This window comes from Elephas maximus, chromosome 22, assembly GCF_024166365.1.
Source record: "Elephas maximus indicus isolate mEleMax1 chromosome 22, mEleMax1 primary haplotype, whole genome shotgun sequence".
NCBI lineage: Eukaryota > Metazoa > Chordata > Mammalia > Proboscidea > Elephantidae > Elephas > Elephas maximus.
In genome coordinates this window covers 43,313,686-43,338,158 of record NC_064840.1, presented here as the reverse complement: position 1 = coordinate 43,338,158, position 24,473 = coordinate 43,313,686, and the positions used below count along the sequence as shown (strand labels likewise).

Below are 24,473 nucleotides of genomic sequence, written 5' to 3'. Positions count from 1 at the left end.
GGCTAGAATGTCCTAGATGGCATTTTTACTCAAATGCCTGGCTCCAGGATGGATTTACAGGAGCAGTTGTGTACTGGTAGGGCATCTTTTATTTACTTCATGTGGTTTTTCCATTAGGCTGGCTTGGGCTTCCTTATAACATTGTAGTCTCAGGTTTGTCAGACTTCTTGTATGGCAGCTAGCTTCCTGCAGAGCCAGCAATTCAAGAGACTTAGGCAGAATCTACAAAGCATCTTATTAGCTGGCCTCAAAAGTCATAGAACATCACTTTTCCCACTGCCTCTTATCAAAAACATGTTACAGGACCAGCCTAGATTTCACAAGGTCATGATTACCAGGAGGTATGACTTATTGTGAAGGGTCATCTTTGGAACCTATCACAGGAAGTTGGGATCATGAAAAATGATGCTGACTTGTTCAAAAGTGGTAGCAGTGAAGGTAATAAAAATTGCTCTGATTCTGGACATATTTTGAAGGTTAAACTGACAGAATTTGCTTATGAATAGGATACGTAGTATGTGGGAGAAACAGAGAAGTCAAAGATGAATCAGATTTTTGGGCTGAGCAATTTGAAGAATAACGATGCCGTTTACTGAGATGTGAAAGACTACAGGACAAAAGGTTTGGAGAGGAGAATCAGGATTGGTGAAAATATTGGGCATCTTTATAAGAGAATACAAAAAAATGTAGTCATTCAGAAGAGGACCTACAAATAGATCTGCATATATTGAAGTAGCAAAACTATTTGTGGTATCAATTGTAAGGTACAATAGAGTTAGCTTCCTATTATGAAGAAATAAATGTATATTTATATTTATGAATATGTGCATAAAACTCCCAAGTTCTTACCTGTCTTTCTAGGACTATACTAAGAATTTGAATTTTATTCCATAGAGTGCGGGAACTTTTTGAAGGTTTTTTTTTTTAAAATCAGAGAAGTGATATGACCAGAAGTATGCTTTGGGAAGATGAGTTTAACCTGTAAGGAGTGACAGAAAAGTAGGAAGCCAGGGATTGAACCCTATGAAAGCATACCAAGTTTCATGAAAATTCTTTGAGACAAATCTTTGGTAGTCAGAGACAATGTTCCTCTTCCCGTTTTATTCCTAGCTTATAGTGTAGAGTGGAAACCCTGGTGGTGTAGTGGTTAAGTGCTGTGGCTGCTAACGAAGAGGTCGGCAGTTCGAATCCGCCAAGGGCTCCTTGGAAACTCCGTGGGGCAGTTCTACTCTGTCCTGTAGGGTCACTATGAGTCGGAATCAACTCGATGGCACTGGGTTTGTTTTTTTTGGTTTATAGCCTTAGAGTAAGCCATGTAAAAGGGGTTTGTCATGGAATGAATTATGTCCCCCCCAAAATGTGTGTATCATTTGGGCTGGGGCGTGATTCTTGGTATTGTGTGATTTTCCTGTACGTTATAAATCCTGCCTCTACGATGTTAAAGAGAGAGGGTAGGTGGCAGTTCTGTTAGTGAGGCAGGACTCAACCTACAAGATTGGATCGTGTCTGGAGGCAATCTCTTGAGATATAAGAGACAGAGGCAAGCAGAGAGATAGGGGATCCTTATACCACCAAGAAAGCAGTGCCAGGAGCAGAGTGTGTCCTTTGGACCTGGGGTTCCTCTGCAAAGAAGCACCCAGTCTAGGGGAAGATTGATGACAGCGAGAGAAAGCCTTCCCCTGGACATGACACCCTGAATTTGGACTTATAGCTTATTTTACTGTGAGAAAATCAACTTCTCTTTGTTAAAGCCATCCACTTGTTGTATTTCTTTTATAGCTGCACTAGATGACTAAGACAGGGTTCAGTAAATATAAAATCAATGTATAAATGCATTATTAGATCAAGCTATTTGAGAAAAGTCTGGTCTGAATTTATAAAACATCTCAAATACAGTTAAAAACCTGTTGCTGTCGAATTGATTCCAACTCATAGTGACCCTATAGGACAGAGTAGAACTGCCCCCATAGGGTTTCCAAGGGTTAACTAGTCGATTTGAACTGCTGACCTTTTGGTTAGCAGCCTGAGCTCTTAACCACTGTGCCACCAGGGCTCCTTACATTAAGGAGGCAACAGAAAATAGGATACTATCAACAGGTAGTAGATGTATGGAGACCTGATTTAGTTAATAGACTGAAAGCATATCCGACATTATTATCTTTGATGCTGTATTTGACTTTTTTTTTTTTTTTTTAAAGAGCTTAAAACAGTTAGGGTTATTTTAAATTCTTCTCCTTCCTACACAAATTCCTTAGGGCTCCGTTTGCTCAACAACAAAATGTCCTTTCAGTAGTAAAGAAAGATTCTGAACATATAGGGCATATCATTCAAAATGATTAAAAGTGTCAAAAAGGAATTTCTAGAGAAGCTTTTTCAGAGGAGGGTACATTGATTACATTGTCACTAAGCCAAAGACCATATATGTCTGTTCACATAAGGAGATAGATTTGTGCTTTGTTTTGAAAAATTCAAAAACTAAAGACAAATGACAAACTGGAAAAATGATGTCTTTTACATATCTTATTAATGATAGACTTTTAAGGAAGAATATTGGCTAAAAGTAACTTGGATTTTTATTTTGGCCAAATATTTTTTTAATGTTAGTATCAAATGTACTTGGCCTGCAAGTTTCAGTGGAAGGACAAAAGTTTATGTTCTTGATTTCGTGATGTATTTTTTATATTGGTTTTAAGAAATTGCAAGATATTTGCTGAAAATATCCTGTTTATTTCAGGGGCTACACTAAGTATGAGACCTGCTCCCATTCCAGTAGAGGATCCAGAGTGGAGACAAACACCTCCCCCAGTCTCTGCCACACCTGGCACCTTCCGACTAAGACGGGGTAGTCGATTTACCTGGAGAAAGGAATGCCTGGCTGTCATGGAAAGGTACATTCCCCTTTTCCTGTGAGAAATCTCTCAAACTTAAAAAAGAGATAAACTGGATCGTTTTGGACAGTTTTCATTTCAGTCTAATAATTTGAGATGTGGGTTTCATCTCTAAAGCATTTTGGACTATTATAAATGCTGTATTATTGAAATAAAGGTGATCTTAGCATTCAGTATTTATAAAGCTGCAGTTAAGGGGCCATGGTGGCACAATGGTTAACTGCCCAGCTGCTCTGCAGAAGAAAAGACCTGGTGATCTGGTCCTGTAATATTACAGCCTGGGAAACCCTATGGGGCAGTTCTACTCTGTCCTGTAGGGTCACTGTGAGTCGGGACGAACTCAACGGCAGACAACAACAACAAAGCTATAGTTAGCATCTAAAGAGCCCAGGTGGCACAACAGGTAAGCACTCTGCTGCTGACTCTAAGGTTGGTAGTTTGAACCCACCCAGCACCTCTGTGGGAGAACGACTTGGCGAACTGCTTCCATAAAGATTACAGCCTAGAAAAATATGGGGCAGTTCTAGTCTGTCACATGGGGTCACTATGAGTCAAAAATCGACTTGACAGCACCTAACAAGAAGAGGAAGTTAGCATCTGTCAATTTACTTATAATTTATACGAAATTTAAGAACTTTAGGATATTTTTTATTGTTTTAAAAATATAGATAAAACAGTATTTGCCAGTTCAACATTTTTCACATGTATACTTTAGTGAGACCAATTACTACATTCATGTTGTACAACCATCACCAATCTCCATTGCTAAATTTTTCGTCACTATAAACAGTGGTTTCTAAACAGTGCTTACCTTTTTCTCTTACCTTCTTACTCCTGGTAACCACTATTAAACTCTGATCGTGATACGTTTGCCTGTTCTAGGTAATTCATATTAGTGAGATCATGCAATATTTTTCCTTTTGTGGTTGATGTGGAGGAAATATTTTTTTGAGTTTAGATCTTTATATAAATTTTTGGAAAAAACTATTTGAAGTCTTATTTCCATCAAAAATAATTGAATAGGAGACGGAGGCCAAGATGGCTGACTAGGTAGATGCTACCTCGGATCCCTCTTGCAACAAAGACTCGGAAGAACAAGTGAATCGATCACATACATGACAGTCTACGAACCCTAACTATCAAACACAGATCTAAAGGGTTGACCTGAGTGACAGAGACTCAGCCAGCACAAGCAGGCTGCACACTGACGCAGCTAATGAGAGAACGAGCAGCCACGGGGAAGCAGCAACTATTTTCAGAGCCTGGAGCCAGCGTCCCAGTCAGAAAACCTTGGCGCCAGGCTTTGGACTGGGTGCAGGGGAGCTGGGCACGGCATCCTGAGATGGCGCAAACATGGGATGCAGCCCTAGCCCTCGGAAGTGACCTCGGGGGAAGCCCAGCCAGTGCACGCAGGCAGCGCAGCGACGTGGCTCACAGGAGGAGAAGTCACCGGGAGGCAGAAACTGGTTTTGGAGCCTGGAGTGCAGCGTCCCAGCTGGGGAAACTCGGCTCTAGGCTTTGGAATGGGAGCAGAGGAACTGACCACGGCTTCTGAGACAGCACGAGCACAGGACATGGGCCTGACCCTTGGGGACAATCTTGACCCAGCCAGCCAACACACAGGCTACACACCCCTTGGGAATCTCAGATAAAACAGTCATTACCAAGCAAGATAAGTAACTTTCTCTATATTCCTGGGTGCTACTCTCAACTATCTATCAGATCCCTCCTGTCCCCTTCCCAGGCAGCTTCATTAACATTGGAATTTCCTGGGCCAGAGAGTGAAGTGCTCTGCGGTTTTTTTGTTTTTTGTTTTTGTCCTTTCTAACCCATTCTCCTGGCCTGAGCGAAGCAGCTACAGAAAACCCAGGGACCAAGAAGCCTTCCCTGACTTACCAAAATTGGACTAAAAATACAGAACCAGCTCCAGCCAAGCATATGAGATCCACTGTCTAGGGCTTTCATCCCTACAGGGAACAAGGTGGCTATTATAATGCAAAGGTAATTCTGATAGGGATCTGACTATAATTGTTTTAGTGGATTACTGGAAAAACAAGTTTCCCAGGTCTGATATCTCTACCTATTAAACAGAGCCCTCACTGACCCACAACAGGGAACTGAGGGCTGAAGCTCCCCCCAAACCACCTAGCCTCCTGCCATAGAGGTCTGAGGATAGTGACACCTACCAATCTGTAGAGGTACATGCATTGGGTGCCTAAGGTACAGCTGCAGAGCCCACCCACCAAAGTGCTTTAGGAATAGAGACACACCTATCTCACTGGCACTTGGGGAAAGCCTGTCAGCATCCTGCCTCCCCTGGAGTGTGACCCCCTGCTGCTACTAGAATATGGTGCACACAACTGTCACCACTACTCCTCTAAGTGAATAGGTTACAGTCTACACCACACACTAGGTAACTCGAAATCAGATTCTACTCAAGAATAGTGAATGGACCCTAAGGCTTATATATCTGGTAACAGCCCAAACCACCTGGTAATAGGACATAAGTGATTCAAAGGATACAACAATCAAGACAGCACAATCTAGTAGCCCATCTACGCATATTGAAAGAAAACAAAACAAGATAAGACTCAGTGAGCAAATATAAAATAGATCATTACAATATCTTACAGATGGCTTAGAGACAGCAGTCGATATCAAAGCACATAAAGAAGCAGACCATGATTGCTTCTACAACTCCCCAAACTAAAGAATCGAAATCTTTACCAAATGAAGATACAATCCTGGAATTGCCAGATGCAGAATATAAAAAAACTAATCTACAGAATGCTTCAAGACATTGGGGATGAACTCATAAATGAAATAAGGCAGTCTACAGAAAAAGCCAAGGAACACACTGATAAGGCAGTTGAAGAAATCAAAAAGATTATTCAAGAACATAGTGGAAAAATTAATAAGCTGCAAGAATCCATAGAGAGACAGCATTCAGAAATCCAAAAGATTAACAGTGAAATTACAAAATTAGACAGCTCAGTAGGAAGTCAGAGGAGCAGAATCGAGCAATTGGAATGCAGAAAGGAGGAGTTGGAGGATAAGGCAATTGACACCAATATAATCGAAGAAAAATCAGATAAAAGAATTTTGAAAAAATGAAGAAACCCTAAGAATCATGTGGGTCTCTATCAAGAAGAATAACTTGCGTGTGATTGGAGTTCCAGAACGGGGAGGGATAACAGAAGATACAGACAGAATAGTTGAAGATCTGTTGGCAGAAAACTCCCTGACATCATGAAAGATGAAAGGATATCTATCCAAGATGCTCATCAAACCCCATATAAGATTGATCCCAGAAGAAAATCACCAAGCCATATTATCATCAAACTTGCCAAAACCAAAGATAAAATTTTAAAAGCAGCCAGGGATAAAAGAAAGGCCTCCTACAAAGGAGAATCAATAAGTTAAGACTACTCAGCAGAAACCATGCAGTCAAGAAGGCAATCAGATGACATATACAGAGCACTGAAGGAGAAAAACTGCCAGGCAAGGATCATATATCCAGCAAAACTCTCTCTGAAATATGAAGGTGAAATTAAGATATTTACAGATGAACATAAGCTTAGAGAATTTACAAAGACCAAACCAAAGCTACAAGAAATACTAAAGGAAATTGTTTGGTCAGAAAACCAATAATATCAGATACCAGCACAGCACAAGGTCACAGAACAGAACATCCTGATATCAACTCAAATAGGGAAATCACAAAAACAAATTAAGATTAATTGTAAAAAGAAAAAAATGCTTAAAACAGGGAATCATTGAAGTCATTATGTAAAAGATCATAATAATCAAAAAGAGGGACTAAATACAGGAGGCATAGAACTGCCATATGGAAAGGAAAACAAGGTGATACAGGACAATACAAGTGAGGTTTTTACCTACAAAAATAGGGGTAAATATTAAGGTAACCACAAAGATGTCTATAACTCAAATACCAAGAAAAACATAACGACTGAGCAAATATAAAGTCAAATACTATGAAAATGAGGAACACACAATTTACAAAGAAAAAGTCTCAGCACAAAAAAGTAAGTGGAAAAATGAAATTGTCAAGAACACACACAAAAAGGCATCAAAATGACAGCATTAAGCACATACTTATCCATAATTACTCTGAATGTAAATGGATTAAAGGCACCAATAAAGAGACAGAGAGTCTCAGAGTGGATAAAGAAACACTATCTGTCTATCTGTTGCCTACAAGAGACACACCTTAGACTTCACAAACACACTAAAACTCAAAGGATGGAAAAAAGTATATCACGCAAACAACAATCAAAAAAGAGCAGAAGTAGCAATATTAATTTCTGACAAAATAGACTTTAAAGTTAAATCCACCATAAAGGATAAAGAAGGACACTACATAATTATTAAAGGGACAGTTGACCAGGAAGATATAACTATATTAAATATTTATGCACCCAATGACAGGGCTGCAAGATACATAAAACAAACATTAACAGAACTGAAAAGTGAGATAGAAACCTCCACAATTATAGTAGGAGACTTCAACACACCACTTTCGGAGAAAGATAGGACTTCCAGTAAGAAGCGTAATAGAGACACGGAAGACCTAATTTCTACAGTCAACCAACTTGACCTCATACACTTATACAGAACACTCCACCCGGAACATTCTCTAGAATAGACTACAAATTAGGTCATAAAACAAACCTTTGCAGAATCCAAAACATCGAAATACCATAAAGCATCTTCTCAGACCACAAGGCCATAAAAGTAGAAATCAATAACATAAAAATCAGGGAAAAGAAATCAAATACTTGGAAACTGAACAATACCCTGCTCAAAAAAAAAAAAGACTGGGTTATAGAAGACATTAAGGAGGGAATAAAGACGTTCATAGAATGCAACGAGAATGCAGACACTTCCTGTCAAAACCTCTGGGACACAGCAACAGCAGTGTTCAGAGGTCAGTTTATATTGACAGATACACACATACATAAACAAGAGCCAAAATCAGAGAACTGTCCCTACAACTTGAACAAATTGAAAGTGAGCAACAAAAGAGTCCATTAGGCACCAGAAGAAAACAAATAATAAAAATTAGAGCTGAACTAAATGAATTAGAGAACAGAAAAACAATTGAAAGAATTAACAAAGCCAAAAGCTGGTTCTTTGAAAAAATTAACAAAATTCATAAGCCATTGGCCAGACTGACTAAAGAAATACAGAAAAGGAAACAAATAACCCGAACAAGAGATGAGATGCACCATATCAGAACAGACCCAACTGAAATTAAAAGAATCGTATCAGTTTATTACAAAAAATTGTACTCTAACAAATTTGCAAACCTAGAAGAAATGGATGAATTCCTAGAAAAACACCGCCTACCTAAACTAACACAATCAGAAGTAGAACAACTAAATAGACCCATAACAAAAAAGATTGAAAAGGTAATAAAAAGACTCCCCCGCAAAAAAAGCCCTGGCCTGGTCGGCTTCACTACAGAGTTCCACCAAACTTTCAGAGAAGAATTAACGCCAATACTACTAAAGGTATTTCAAAGCATAGAAAATGATGAAATACTACCTAACTCATTCTATTAAGCCACCATATCCCTGATACCAAAACCAGGTAAAAACACCACAAAAAAAGAAAATTACAGACCTATATCCCTCATGAACATAGATGCAAAAATCCTCAACAAAATTCTAGCCAATAGAATACAACAACATATCAAAAAAATAATTTACCACGACCAAGTGGGATTTATACCAGGTATGCTAGGTTGGTTTAATATTAGAAAAACCGTTAATGTAATCCACCATATAAATAAAAGACAGAATCCACATGATCTTATCAATTGATGCAGAAAAGGCATTTGACAAAGTCCAACACCCATTCATGATAAAAACTCTCAGCAAAATAGGAATTGAAGGAAAATTCCTCAACATAATAAAGGGCGTCTATACTAGTTTTTTTTTTTTATACAAATCCAACAGCCAACATCATTCTAAATGGAAAATGCCTGAAAGCATTTCCCTTGAGAACGAGAGCCAGACAAGGATGCCCTTTATCACTGCTCTTATTCAACATTGTGCTAGAGGTCCTAGCCAGAGCAATTAGGCTAGACATAGAAATAAAGGGCATTCGGATTGCCAAGGAAGAAGTAAAATTATCTCTATTTGCAGATGACATGATCTTATACACAGAAAACCCTACGGAATCCTCCAGAAAACTACTGAAACTAATAGAAGAGTTCGGCAACGTCTCAGGTTATAAGATAAACATACGAAAATCTTTTGGATTCCTCCACATCAACAAAAAGAACATCAAAGAGAAAATCACCAAATCAATACCATTCACAGGAGCCCCCAAGAAGATAAAATACTTAGGAATAAATCTTACCAAGGATGTAAAAGACCTATACAAAGAAAACTACAAAGTACTAGTGCAAGAAACTAAAAGGGACATACATAAGTGGAAAAACATACCTTGCTCATGGATAGGAAGACTTAACATAGTAAAAATGTCTATTCTACCAAAAGCCATCTATACATACAATGCACTTCCAATCCAAATTCCAATGACATTTTTTAATGTGATGGAGAAACAAATCACCAACTTCATATGAAAGGGAAAGAAGCCCCGGATAAGTAAAGCATTACTGAAAAAGAAGAAGAAAGTGGGAGGCCTTACGCTACCTGATTTTAGAACCTATTATACAGCCACAGTAGTCAAAACAGCGTGGTACTGGTACAACAACAGGCACATAAACCCATGGAACAGAATTGAGAACCCAGATATAAATCCATCCACATATGAGTAGCTGATATTTGACAAAGGCCCAGTATCAGTTAATTGGGGAAAAGATAGTCTTTTTAACAAATGGTGCTGGCATAACTGGATATCCATTTGCAAAAAAATGAAACAGGACCCATACATACCTCACACCACGCAGAAAAACTAACTCCAAGTGGATCAAAGATCTAAACATAAAGACTAAAATGATCAAGATCGTGAAAGAAAAAATAGGGACAACGTTAGGAGCCTTAAAGAAGGTATAAAGATAATAGAAAACATTATTAAAAATGATGAAGAGAAACCAGATAACTGGGAGCTCCTAAAAATCAAACACCTAGGCTCATCTAAAGACTTCACCAAAGAGTAAAAAGACCACCTACAGATTGGGAAAAATTTTCAGCTATGACATCTCTGACCAGCGCTTGTTCTCTAAAATCTATATGATTCTTTTAAAACTTAACCACAAAAAGACAAAGAAACCAATCAAAAAGTGGGCAAAGTATGTGAACACGCACTTCACGAAAGAAGATATTCAGGCAGCTGACAGACACATGAGAAAATACTCTTGATCATTAGCCATTAGAGAAATGCAAATTAAAACTACGATGAGATTCCATCTCACTCCAACAAGGCTGGCATTAATCCAAAAAACACAAAATAATAAATGTTGGACAGGCTGCAGAGAGATTGGAACTCTTATATGGGAATGTAAAATGGTACAACCATTTTGGAAATCTATCTGGCGTTTTCTTAAAAAGTTAGAAATAGAACTGCCATACAACCCAGAAATCCCACTTCTCGGAATATACCCTAGAGAAATAAGAGCCTTCACATGAACAGATATATGCACACCCATGTTTATTGTAGCACTGTTTACAATAGCAAAAAGCTGGAAGCAACCAAGGTGTCCATCAACGGATGAATGGTTAAATAAATTGTGGTATATTCACACAATGGAATACTACGCATCAATAAAGAACAGTGACGAATCTGTGAAGCATTTCATAACATGGAGGAACCTGGAAGGCATTATGCTGAGTGAAATTAGTCAGAGGCAAAAGGACAAATACTGTATAAGATCACTATTATAATATCTTGAGAAAGAGTATAAACTGAGAAGAATACATTCTTTTGTGGTTATGAGGAGGGGAGGGAGCGAGGGTGGGAGAGGGTTATTTACTGATTATAGTTAGTAGATAAGAACTACTTTAGGTGAAGGGAAGGACAATACTCAATACAGCGAAGGTCAGCTCAAGTGGACTGGACCAAAAGCAAAGAAGTTTCCAGGATAAACGGAATGCTTCAAAGGTCAGCGGAGCAAGGACGGGGGTTTGGGGACTGTGGCTTAAGAGGACTTCTAAGTCAATTGGCGAAATAAATTCTGTTATGAAAACATTCTGCGTCCCACTTTGAAGTGTACTGTCTGGGGCCTTAAATGGTAACACGCGGCCATGTAAGATACATCAATTGTTCTCAACCCACCTGGATCAAAGGAGAATGAAGAACGCCAAGGTTACACGATAACTATGAGCCCAAGAGACGGAAAGGGCCACATGAACTAGAGACTTACATTATCCTGAGACCGGAAGACCTAGATGGCGCCCGGCCATAACCGATGACTGCCCTGATAGGGAGCACAACAGAGAACCCCTGAGGGAGCAGGAGAACAGTGGGATGCCGACTGCAGATTCTCAGAAAAAGATGAGACTTAATGGTCTGACTGAGACTAGAAGAATCTTGGCGGTCATGGTCCCCAAACCTTCTATTGGCCCAGGATAGGAACCATTCCCAAAGACTACTCATCAGACATGGAAGGGACTGGACAATGTGTTGGAGAGAGATGCTGATGAAGAGTGAGCTACTTGTATCAGGTGGACACTTGAGACTGTGTTGGCATCTCCTGTGTGGAGAGGAGATAGAAGGGTAGAGAGGGTTAGAAACTGGCAAAACGGTCATGAAAGGAGAGACTGGAAGGAGGGAGCGGGCTGACTCAGGGTGAATGTAAATGGGAGTATGTAGTAAGGTGTATATAAGCTTATATGTGACAGACTGAGTTGATTTGTAAACTTTCACTTAAAGCAGAATAAAAAGTATTAAAAAAATAATAATAATTGAATAGTTAGTTGTATAGGAGATCACTAAGACAACTGTCTTCAGTAAGGACATATGGTCTAAATGAGCTTAAGTCCCAAAGGTTAGAAATATTTGTTTTGACTTTGATTTGGTAATTTATCTAAAGAGCAGTACACCTGATCCATACTAGGTACTCAGTACTTTTTTTTAACTTGAATTTGACCTTACCTTTTTTTTTTCAGTCTTCCCATCTGAAATGGTACAAATTAATTAAATATGATTGTGAAATGCTCAGTATATTTACTGCAGATTCTGTAGTATAATTATCTTTTTATTCTCCTAAGTATAAGTGACGTCTACAGAATTTTATTTTTACAGAGAGCTTTATATGCAAAAAAAGTAATAATTCTCCATTAGAAAAATCTCTATTTCCTAAGATTAAACGTAGAGAATAATATATATTACCTATCGGTGAAAAACAATTGATTTTCATGTTGAGATGCCTCAATAATTTAATACAAAAGAATGGAATAGAGTATTTAAAACTAGGTTTAACTTCCAAGCTGATATAGAATACATATTTACATTGAGCCAGCTTTATGTTATTCCAGTTGTCTAGTCTGACTAGTAGAATGGCATAATGGATGAGCATTTGATGCAGAGTTAGAAAAGCTGAAACCTGGTCTTGGCTTTGCCTTTAAGCAAATGTTTAACTGTGTATGTCTCAAACTCTAAGCTCTAACTTCCTCATCTCTAAAATGAGGTTTTCTAATACCCAGTATTGAATTTTATGTTATTTAGCACTTTTACTATCTTTCTTCCTGACTCCAGTCTCACAGGACATTAACATCTCTACCTGAAAGTTAGAGAAGGATATTTAAAATGTTGACATTCAGACCATGTTTTTGTTCTTTTGGTCAAATTGAAATTAAAAACTTTACTTGAGAATGTTGGTTCCAGTGGCTAAAATGAGACCATAAGTTATCCAGTGATGTTAATCATCTATTCCCTTTCTCATTCTCTTTATTATAGATAAAAGTAGAAGTCATTTATTGAATAATGAACGCTGATATGCCGGAGAGTTAAAATAACAGAATAAGACTTTATTGTCCTGGAGACCTGACATTTAAAATCTCTTCTACTTTTCTCATCTGAAAATTTTGATTCTTTTAACAGTTTCTTCAGAACATATCATAGTATCCCTTCTTCGCATAGCAGATGCGAATTAAATTAACATGTAACAAAGTATTTGCAATATTGTGTATTTTCCTTCAGGGAAAAATAAAATAACCTTTGGTTTCTCGTTGGTTTAAGTTCTAATTGTGCTATGATAGCTGTTTAATTCTTCTTCATGAAGACACCAGTATACATTTATCACATAATGTCATAACATGAAAGAAAGAATTTAAAAATTGATAACATTAGTAATGATTGATGATATTCCTAATGCATTTTCAGAATTTAATCTCAAAGGCTAGAAACAAGAAATAGCTACAGAACCACTGACTGGATTAAGTTCAGTTAAAGCGATACTGAGTACTCAACCTGTGTAAGACTCCCATTTGTTCTTAATTTTCTCTTTTTACCTTTAATTTTAATTAATAAGTATCTGTATAATACGGAAGCTGGTTGTCTTTGATTTAATTTTATCTTGGCGCTAGTAACAGAGCATATGGTTTATTCCAATAGTTACAAAAATGGCAAAAACCTTTTGTGAATGAATACATATGTACAGATTGTAAAACTAGTAATGTAACTCTTACTTAGATATATTAATATAAGGTGAAAGTAAAAAATGATTTTATTCCTCACTATTCACCAGATAACTTTCAAATGAATCAAAAAAATTGAATATATGTAAGTAATAGGTGTAAATGTGGGTGATTCCTCCATATTGCAGAGATAGAGGGAAATTTCCCAGTTATGATTAAAAATCCAAGAGCAATAAGGGCAAGAATTGATAAACTTCATTACATAAAATTAAAAGAAAAACATTGCGTGGCAGGGGGGAAACTGTGAGCAAAGTAAAAAGGTAAAAAAAAAAATAGTTGCAACTTATTGTTTTCCCAAATATATAAAGGAAGACAGTGGTGGTTCAGTGGTAGAATTCTCACCTTTTATGCCAGAGACCTGGGTTCAGCGACCAGTAAGTGTACCTCAAGCATCGCCACAAGACTAAGGCAGACAAACTAGGAAGAAAAGCCTGGAAATCTACTTCCAAAAATCAGCCAGTGAAAAACACTGGGAAAACCTATACACCAATGTTCATTGCAGCACTTTTCATAATAACCAGCAAGTAGAACCAATCTAAATGCCCATCAACAGATGGATGAATGGATAAACAAAATGTGGTATATACCTACAATGGAATATTATGCAGCTGTAAATGGTGATATTAAAATAGTGAAAACAACTTATGTTTATCAGTAGTAGCCTGGATGAATAAATTATGGTACATCTATATGTTGGGTGTCCAGGCTAACATACTGGAGTACCCTGCAGGTGAAAAAAGGAATATCTATATATAAAGTGATCTCCAGGATGTAATGTTCAGTTAAAAAAAAAAAAGATAGAGTCGACTATATAATATGCTACCATTTATGTATTTGTTTAAAAATGGAGGAATAAATCATAAATAAAATTGTTACCAGCAGGAGAAGAGAAGACAGGTTGGAGAGGGCAGGGATAGAAGCGAGGCTTCTTTAAATATACTTTATTTTGACACTGTAACTATATAAATGGAATACATAATTATAAAAAAAACTTTAAAATAAGGGAAAAAGTGATCCCTAAAAAATAACTAAAATGAAACAAGCAAACCTAAAGGTGTATCAGGTTGGTGACTTAAACACTCAAGAATTTTATCAAATAAATTTACAATACAGTAAATTTACTATACTTCCCTAGTGGGATATAGGTTAAGAATAAAAAAGCTACAAAATATTTTTACACTAAAGAAAGGAATACCCTTTGGATAACTTTGGTATCATTTAAATACTATTTTATATTTATATGTATGTGTGTGTATATGTATATATATGTAGAGACAGAGAGAGATAAAACAAGTAATGATATCAGTGTTATTAGGAACCAGGACTTCTAGTGTAAGAGGAAAAAGAAATATAAAATCAAAAGAATTAAGTAAAACCTGTAATCTTTTTTTTGTGTGTGTATGCATAAAGGTAGTAGTTCATCTCATTTTTTTTTTCAGATAACAGCCGTACAGCTCACCTATTTAGAGTGTACAATTTAATGGTTTTTTAGTATATTCACAAAGTTATGCAAACATTGGTATAATCAATTTTAGGACATTTTCATCACCTTCCCAGAAAACCCTCATACCCATTAGCAGTCACTTCTTTTTTCCTCCGTCCCCTCCCAGCTGTTGTTGTTGGGTGCCATGAAGTTGGTTCCGACTCATAGAGACCCTTTGTATAACAGAACAAAACACTGCCCCTTTCTGCACCATCCTCACAATCGTTGCTATGTTTGAGCCCATTGTTGCAACCACTGTGTCAGTCCACCTCCTTGAGGGTCTTCCTCTTTTTCACTGACCCTCCACTTTACTAAATACGGTGTCCTTCTCCAGGGACTGGTCCCTCCTGATTATATGTCCAAAGTACATGAGAGGAAGTCTTGCCATCCTCACTTCTAGGCAAATACTAGTCTATTTTCTTTCTATATGTAATTTTGCATATTCTGGACATTTCATATAAATGGAATCATACAATATGTGATCTTTTGTGATTTGTCTCTTTCATTCAGCATAATGTTTTCAAGATTTCATCCATCCATGTTTTAGCATGTATTGGTACTTCATTTCCTTTTTATTGCCAAATAATATTCCTTTGTTTGGTTATACCACATTTTATTTATTCATTTCTTACTTGATGGACATTCTCATTTTTATTTTTTGGCTATTATGAATGATGCTTCTGTGAACATTTCCAAGATCATATACATTTATCCCTAAGTTTCCTTCTAAGAGTTTTATGCTTTTAGCTTTTACATTTAGATCTGTGATCCACTTGGAGTTCCCTTTTGTGTATGCTTTGGGGTAGGAGTCCAACGTCATTCTTTTGCATATGGATATCCGGTTGTCCCAGAACCATTTGTTGAAAAGACTGTTTTTTTCCCATTAATTAGTCTTGGTACCCTTGTGGCACAGTAGTTAAGAGCTTCGCTGCTAACCAAAAGGTAAGAAAGTTCCTCATAAAACATCTACCTAATAGTTTCAGGACCATGGTTCTTAAGCCTCGCTGTGTATTAGAATCACCTGGGAGCTTTGAAAACTATCAGTGTTACAGTTATACCCCTTACCAACTGAATCCTAAAGTCTGGGGACAAGGTTGATGCCATTAGTATATGTTACAACTTTCCACCTACCTAAGAACATATGGAGATGGTAACAGGAAAATGAAACAAGAATGACAAAACTATTGGTAATCGTTGAACCTTAATTATTAAGATAATTATTAAGTACATGAGGGTTCATAGGTTCATTATACTTGTGTAGAATTGAAATTTTCTGCAATAAAAAGTTTTTTGTTGTTACTGTTGTGTAAAGAGGACCTGACTAGATTTTAGTGGGTAAAATAGAATTAGATCATTCGCCGATATTTATTCATTCAGTCATTTATTTATAAACCATCTGCTGTGTGCTAACACTAAGCTCTCTGACCTTAAGTAGTTTACAGATTCACAAGGGAAAAAAAGTAATCTGTATTATAACCACATGTTCAGAAAATCTGCAAATGCAAATGATGTAAGACTCACATACGATTTTTATTTTGCAAACCTAACTGTCCCTTTATTCACTCAATAAGGTACTTATTAGGTAAGAGGCAAAGTGCTAGGATAGAGAGGTACATTTTAGGGTGAAGGAGTGAAGGGGATGATGAACCTAGTGGACCTGAGAAGTCTTTAGAGTCTATGGTCACAAGTTTTAGAGCTTAGGAGCTTCAGAGATTTCTGGGTTTTATTAATGATGGCCTAGGAGTGAGGCTTTTAACATACTTTTTCCTTATTAATGTTTCACTGATTAGAAAGGATATTCCTTTGGCTTTGGAAACAGATTTGACTCTGGAGTGTTAGGGTATGTGCCTGGGACATGAAGGAGCAAGACCTGGCTATTGTGCCAATTCTGGTCTCAAGGAAGAAAGGTAAAGGGAACTTTCATATTTCCTTATAGGTTATTCAGTCCAATTAAGCAAGATGAAGAAAGTGGCAAAGACTACAGGAATGAATGTGAGAATACCCAGCTGTAAAAGGTAGAAGCAATAGACTATAATAGTTTAAGAGCACCAGCTTTAGAACCAGATTTGTGTATAGAGGACACTTATTGCTGTTACTGTTAATAAATGTGGCTGGATGATGACTCTGTATCTAGGTGTGTCCAGGCAAATGAATGCAAAATTCTGAATACCTCTTTATGAATGTGTAATTAAAAGCATTGCATGTTTTAAATGTTTTATGGAACCAGTACACCTGTGATAAATTTCTGTTCCTCTTAGAGTCTTTCCATTTTCATCTTCAGCAAACAATATCATCTTAATACCTAAAATCATTAATAAAACTTAGAACCCTCTGAAGTTGTAAGGAGAACATTTTCGTTGTTGTTTTAGCCTTTGTCATTCTCCAAAGCAACGTACAAAATATTCTCCCCAGTAGGCAAGGAATCAGCATTAAAAATTTCAGCTTGAATTAGACCAAAGGACTAATAGACCACAAGTACCACAGCCTTCCCCAGACTGAGTCCAGCACAACTAGGTGGTGCCTGGCTACCTCCACCAACTGCTCTGACAGGGATCACAATAGAAGATCCCAGACAGAGCTGGAGAAAAATGTAGAACAAAATTCAAACTCAGACCAGACTTGCTGGTCTGACAGAGACTGGAGAAACCTGAAGAGTATGCTCCCCGGACACCATTTTAACTCAGTACTGAACTCACTCAGGAGGTTCACCCTTCAGACAAAGATTAGACAGGCCTATACAACTAACAATAACAGCAGGCAGAGCCAAGATGGCAGAATAGACAGACGCTTTTGGTGAGCCCTCTTTACACCAAAGACCCGAAAAAACAACTGAAACGAGTATATTTGTGACGAGCTGGGAGCCCTGAGCATCAAAGGCAAGCCTAGACAACGAACTGAGGGGCAGGGGGAGGAAGAGACCATTCAGAAGTGGAGAGGAGTTACCAGACCTGAATCGCGGGGAGCCCTCAAGCACCATTCCAGGAGCGGCGGCGGCGGGCTGGTACTACTGATCGGTCACAGTTTACTCAGGGAGAAGCAGCCAGCCACACGGCCTACTCACACCCCTGGAAACTAAGGGGAACGGCGCTCTTGGCAAAAGCTAAGTACTTGCATACATTTTACCGTGCCCCACCCCCAACACCAAGCCAGCTTCAGCAGCTGAATCCCTGGGCCTGAGAGAGACCCTGGTGAGCACCTAGAGCCATCCTCCTGGCCTTGGGGCAGGAAAAAATGTGCAACTGGGGGGAAAGATAATTTGCTAGCCCCATTAAACAGCGGAGCTCAGGACAGAAGCGGCTCCTGTCCAGACATAAACCGTCCATGGACCTTGAGCAACTTTCCCTTCTGCATAGACCTGTATGGGCCTAATTTGGGAGAATAGGCCCTTGTTGGCAAACTCCAACCATTTCAGCTCTACGATGGAGAGGTGGGTGTTTCACGTTTGACATTGCTTTGCCTATTAAACAGGGTCCTTTTACCTAAGAACTAGTAGCTCCACTGAGGTCACCAAGCCACTCACGACAGGTCCAGAGATAACTGGTACCTCCCAGTCTTTACAACCAAAAACTTTCAGTGCCCACGGTCCCTCTGCAGAACCCACCCACCACCACGCTCAAGGGAACAGAGACGCGTTTTCCTCAGAGACACTTGGGGGTCAGTTCTCAGCCCCCTGCGTTGTTCAGAGCGTGACCCCCTGCTGCAATCAGACACTGGTATATATGCCAATCACCGCTGCCCCTCTAAGACTGTAGGACAGAGCCTGTACCACATATTTGATGATCAGCTACCTGGAAACCTGAGCTGAATTCGTACAAGAAAACTGAATGGACTCCTAGACTGATATACGTGATAACAGCTCTAGCCAGCTGCGGACAGGACACCAGAACTCCAAAGGTGAAAATAATCAAACTAGCTTGCACAACAAAGCAAGCAGCTACGACACAGTAAGCAAGCATAAACTAATACAATAACTTATAGATGGCTCAGAGACAATAGTCAGTATCCAGTCAAATAAAGAAACAGACCATGATCACCTCAACAGGCTATCAAAACAAAAAAATCCGGGATCTTCTAGATGAAAGTGCATTCCTGGAATTACCAGCTGCAGAATACAAAAGTTTAATATATAGAACCCTTCAAGACATCAGGGAGGAAATGAGAAAATAGGCAGAACAAGCCAAGGAACACACAGATACAGCAACTGAAGAAATCAGAAAGATTATTCAGGACCATAATGAAAAGTTTAATAAGCTGGAAAAATCCATAGACAGACAGCAATCAGAAATTCAGAAGATTAACAATAAAATTACAGAATTAGACAACTCAATAGAAAATCAGAGGAGCAGAATTGAGCAAGTAGAAGCTAGAATTTCTGAACTCGAAGATAAATCACTTGGCACTAATATATTTGAAGAAAAATCAGATAAAAGAATTTTTAAAAATGAAGAAACCTTAAGAATCATGTGGGACTCTATCAAGAGAAATAACCTACGAGTGATTGGAGTACCAGAACAGGGAGGGATAACAGAAAATACAGAGAAAATTGTTGAAGATTTGTGGCAGAAAACTTCCCTGATATCGTGAAAGATGAGAAGATATCTATCCAAGATGCTCATCAAACTCCACATAGGGTAGATCTTAGAAGAAAGGCACCAAGATATATTATAATCAAACTTGCCAAACCAAAGATAAAGAGAGAATTATAAGAGCAGCGAGGGATAAACGAAAAGTCACCTACAAAGAAGAACCAATGAGAATAACCTCAGACTACTTGGCAGAAACCGTGCAGCCAAGAAGGCAATGGGATGACATATTTACAACATTGAAGGAAGAAAATTGCCTGCCAGGAATCATACATCCATCGAAACTGTCTCTTAAATATGAAGGTGAAATTAAGACATTTCCACATAAACACAAGTTGAGGGAATTCATAAAAACATAACCAAAACTATAAGAAATACTAAAGGGAGTTCTTTGGTTACAAAATCAATAATATCAGGTATCAACCCAAGACTAGAACACTGGGCAGAGCAACCAGAAGTCAACCCAGAGAGGGAAATCAAAAAAAAAAAAAAAAGAAAGATTACATATAAAAAAAATAAAGCCCGAAACAGGGTAACAGCAACGTTATTATACAAAAGAAGACAACATTAAGATAATAAAGAGGGACTAAGAAATGTAATCATACAACTTACATATGGTGAGGAAGATATGGCTATACAAAGAAATGTTAGATTTAAATTTAGATAAATAGGAGTAAATACTAAGGTAACCACAAAGGAGACAAACTATCCTACTCATCAAAATAAAATACAAGGGAAAAATACAGACTCAGCAGAAACAAAATCAACAACAACAAACATGAGAAAGGGCAATGTATAAAGAAAACCTACTCAGCACATAAAATAAAGTGGGAAAAAGAAACTCTCAACACACCAAAAAAGACACCAAAATGATACCACTAAATTCATACCTATCCATAATTACCCTGAATGTAAATGGACTAAATGCACCAATAAAAAGACAGAGAGTGGCAAAATGGATTAAAACAAAAGATCTGTCTATATGTTGCCTATACGAGACACACCTTAGACTTAGAGACACAAATAAACTAAAACTCAAAGGATGGAAAAAATATATCAAGCAAACAATCAAAAAAGACCAGGAGTGGCAATATTAATTTCTGACAAAATAGACTTTAAAGTTAAATCCATCAGAAAGGATAAGGAAGGACACTATATAATGATTAAAGGGACAATACACCAAGAAGATATAACCATATTAAATATTTATGCAACCAATGACAGGGCTGTAACCTACATAAAACAAACTATCAGCATCGAAAAGTGAGATAGACAGCTCCACAATAACAGTAGGAGACTTCAACACACCACTTTCGGTAAAGGACAGGACATCCAGAAAGAAGCTCAGTAAAGACACGGAAGATCTAAATGCTACAGTCAACCAACTTGACCTTGTAGATGAATACAGAACACTCCACCCAACAGCAACCACGTATACTTTCTTTTCTAGTGCACATGGAACGTTCTCTAGAATAGACCACATATTAGGTCATAAAGCAAGCCTTAGCAGAATCCAAAACATTGAAATATTACAAAGCATCTTCTCTGACCATAAGGCCGTAAAAGTGGCAATCAATACAGGGAAAAGAAATCAAACACTTGGAAACTGAACAATACCCTGATCAAAAAAAGACTGGATTATAGAAGGCATTAAGGATGGAATAAAGAAATTCAGAGAATCCAATGAGAATGAAAAGACTTCCTATCAGAACCTTTGGGACACAGCAAAAGCAGTGCTCAGAGGCCAATTTATATCAATAAATGCACACATCCAAGAAGAAGAAAGGGCCACAATCAAAGAATTATCCCTACAACTTTAACAAATAGGAAGAGAGCAAAAAAAGAAACCCACAGGCACCAGAAGAAAACAAGTAATAAAAATTAAAGCTGAACTAGAAAACAGAAAAACAATTCAAAGAATTAACAAGACCAAAAGCTGGTTTTTGAAAAAATCAACAAAATTGATAAACCACTGGCCAAACTGACAAAAGAAAAACATGAGAAGAAGCAAATAACCCGAATAAGAAATGAGAGGGGTGATATTACAACAGGCCCAACTGAAATTAAAAGAATCATACCAGATTACTATGAAAAACTATACTGCAACAAATTTGAAAACCTAGAAGAAATGGACGAATTCCTAGAAACACATTACCTACCTAAACTAACACAAACAGAGGTAGAACAAATAAATAGACCCATATCAAATGAGATTGAAAAGGTAATCAAAGAACTCCCAACAAAAAAAAAAAAGCCCTGATTGGGACGGATTCGCTGCAGAAACTAAATGCTTCAAAGGCCAGAATAGCAGGGGCAGCGTTCTGGGACCGTGGTTTCAAGGGACAGCTAAGTCACTTGGCATAATAAAATCTATTAAGGAAACATTCTGCATCCCACTTTGAAGCATGGCATCTTGGGTCTTAAACACTAGCAAGCAGCCATCTAAGATGCATCAATTGGTCTCAACCTACCTGGATCAAAGGAGGATGAAGAACACCAAGGACGCAAGGGGATTACGAGCCCAAGAGGCAGAAAGGGCCACAAGAACCAGCGACTGTGTCATCCTGAGACCAGAAGAATTAGATGGTGCCTGGCTACAACCGATGATTGTACTGACAGGGAACACAGTAGAGAACCCCTGAGGAAGCAGGAGAGCAGTGGCATGCAGACCCCAAATTCTTATAAGATCAGACTTAATGGTCTGACTAGGAGGACCCCGCTGGCCATGGCCCCCATACCTTCTGTTGTTCCAGGACAGGAACCATTCCTGAAGCCAACTCTTCAGACATGGATTGTACTGGACAATGGGTTGGAGAGGGATGCTGGTGAGGAGTGAGCTTCTTGGATCAGGTGGACACTTTGAGACTATGTTGGCACCTCCTGCCTGGAGGGGAAGATGAGAGGGTGGAGGGGGTTAGAAGCTGGCGAAATGGACACGAAAAGGGAGAGTGGAGGGAGAGAGTGGGCTGTCTCATTAGTGAGAGAGTTATTGGCAGTGTGTAGCAAGGTGTATATGGGTTTTTGTTTGAGAGACTGACTTGATTTGTAAACTTTCACTTAAAGCACAATAAAAACTATGGAAAAAAAAAAACTAACAATAACACATGTTGTTGTCAAATGGGCACACCAGTCTAAGGGCAAGGATGAGAAGACAGGAGGGGACAGAAAAGCTGGATGAATGGAAATGGGAAACTCAAGGTCGAGAAGGGGAGAGTGTGACACGTCATGGGCTTGGCGACCAATATGTGTATTGTTTAATGAGAAACTAATTTGTGTGTAAACCTTCACCTAATGGACAATTCTAAAAAAATTTCAGCTTGAGAGTATCTCTTCCCAGAAATTCTAAGTGTCTAAAAATAGGTTGTTAGGGTAAAAGTGCCTCTTCATGAACAAGAAGGGCATTGCAACCAAAATACTATAACAAACCAAAATTAAATTATAGTTTTAAATTTGGTGCCACTGATGTTAACCTGACTTACATAATCTGAATTAAAGACATGGTCTGGTACACAAATGCATTTTATACAAATGTGTTATTACATACTGGGAGAATTAGCATGGAAGAGATAGATCCATTTATAAAGTGTGTTTCTAGAATGTTGTTTGAGGTTTCTGTAGTTTAATTCTGTTGGCCTTTACTGCATTTTGAAGTTCTTCGCAGGAGAGTTTATTAGTACTTGGACTTTGGTTTTAGTCTCTTTCCTTTCTCTTTTTTACTTTTAATTTTTTCAGTGAATACTTGAACTGTGTAGGTTAAGAAGACCAATAATTCCAGAAACTAAATTCTGTATTTAACTGCAGACTGTGTGTGGCTTAGACAACTGCAGTGCAAGCTTGCCTGATTTGTTTTGCCACTCATCAAAACCTTGACCTGCATGAAACATTTCTTTTCCTGGTCGCCTAACTCTGAAGTATATTGGATTATGATGGCATGGCTATATATGGCACATAGTTTTGTATGTGTAAATAAAATAAAAGACAAAAAGCTACTGTAGGTTCAAGCTTGAAGTGTCTGGAAGATCACCTAGTCTCCTCGTGATATTATCCTGTCATGTGTTCATGATACTGCTTGCAGTATTCCTTTATTACCTTTAGCTACCATTATGAGACATAGAAAGAAAAATCTCTCAGCAAGTCCTCTCCACTTCTGTTTCCATTTCACGAAACCACATTTAGGAAAAATATTCTTTCTTCTTGTGTTGCTTTATGTAGTTTGAGACTTTGTTAATTACCATATAAAATGGGGAAATAGCTGCTTGTTCTCCTAGTAGGCTTTTCCTCCTCTTTCTAAAAAACACTTAACTCTTGAAGAGAATCTTGCTACTTTGTAAAATGCAAAAACCGTCACCTTTTCTTCTTTATCAGTATCATTTTTGTTATTTTGTGTAATGTCCCAGTTTTATTTGTTATCATTTCCAGTTTTATTTGGTACCATTCATTCTATATAGAAATATATGAAGTAAGAAGCCTACTCATTTTAGTAAGATTACACGTGGCCTGAAAAAATTTAGAGTCAAAATGTTTTACCATGCTTTCCTTTAGTGCTCTTCTGAGAGATTGAGACATATCTAGATTATTATTTGGAAGATAACTTGTATAGTTTGAATAATAAAAGCACTGCTTTGGCTCCACCATACAAAAATATATAAACTATATTTATTGGCCACTGATTGAGTTTAAGAAGAGCAGGTTGAAGCTAAAAACCTCACTTTGATTTTGTTTACCTATATTTGGTCATCATTCCTGCCGAGAATAAGGAAGGGACCCTAAAGATCATCTAGTTCATTCTGTTCTTTTTTTAATCAAGAACTCTTAGTTCAAAGAGATTAACTGACTTTGGTAAATATGCAGAAGAAATGAGTTGTGTATTTTGAAAACATAGCCACATGAG

At 37.9% G+C, this 24,473-nt stretch overlaps 1 protein-coding gene across 4 annotated transcripts in view; it reads left to right on the top strand.

The window, feature by feature from the left end:
• Positions 1-24,473, top strand: part of HMBOX1 (homeobox containing 1) — a 292,062-nt gene that overhangs the window by 224,491 nt on the left and 43,098 nt on the right. For all 4 annotated transcript variants that reach the window (XM_049865706.1, XM_049865705.1, XM_049865704.1 and 1 more), the window contains exon 6: positions 2,735-2,888. In XM_049865706.1, coding sequence (XP_049721663.1) covers positions 2,735-2,888 — 154 coding nt within the window. The remainder of the gene's footprint in view (positions 1-2,734; positions 2,889-24,473) is intronic.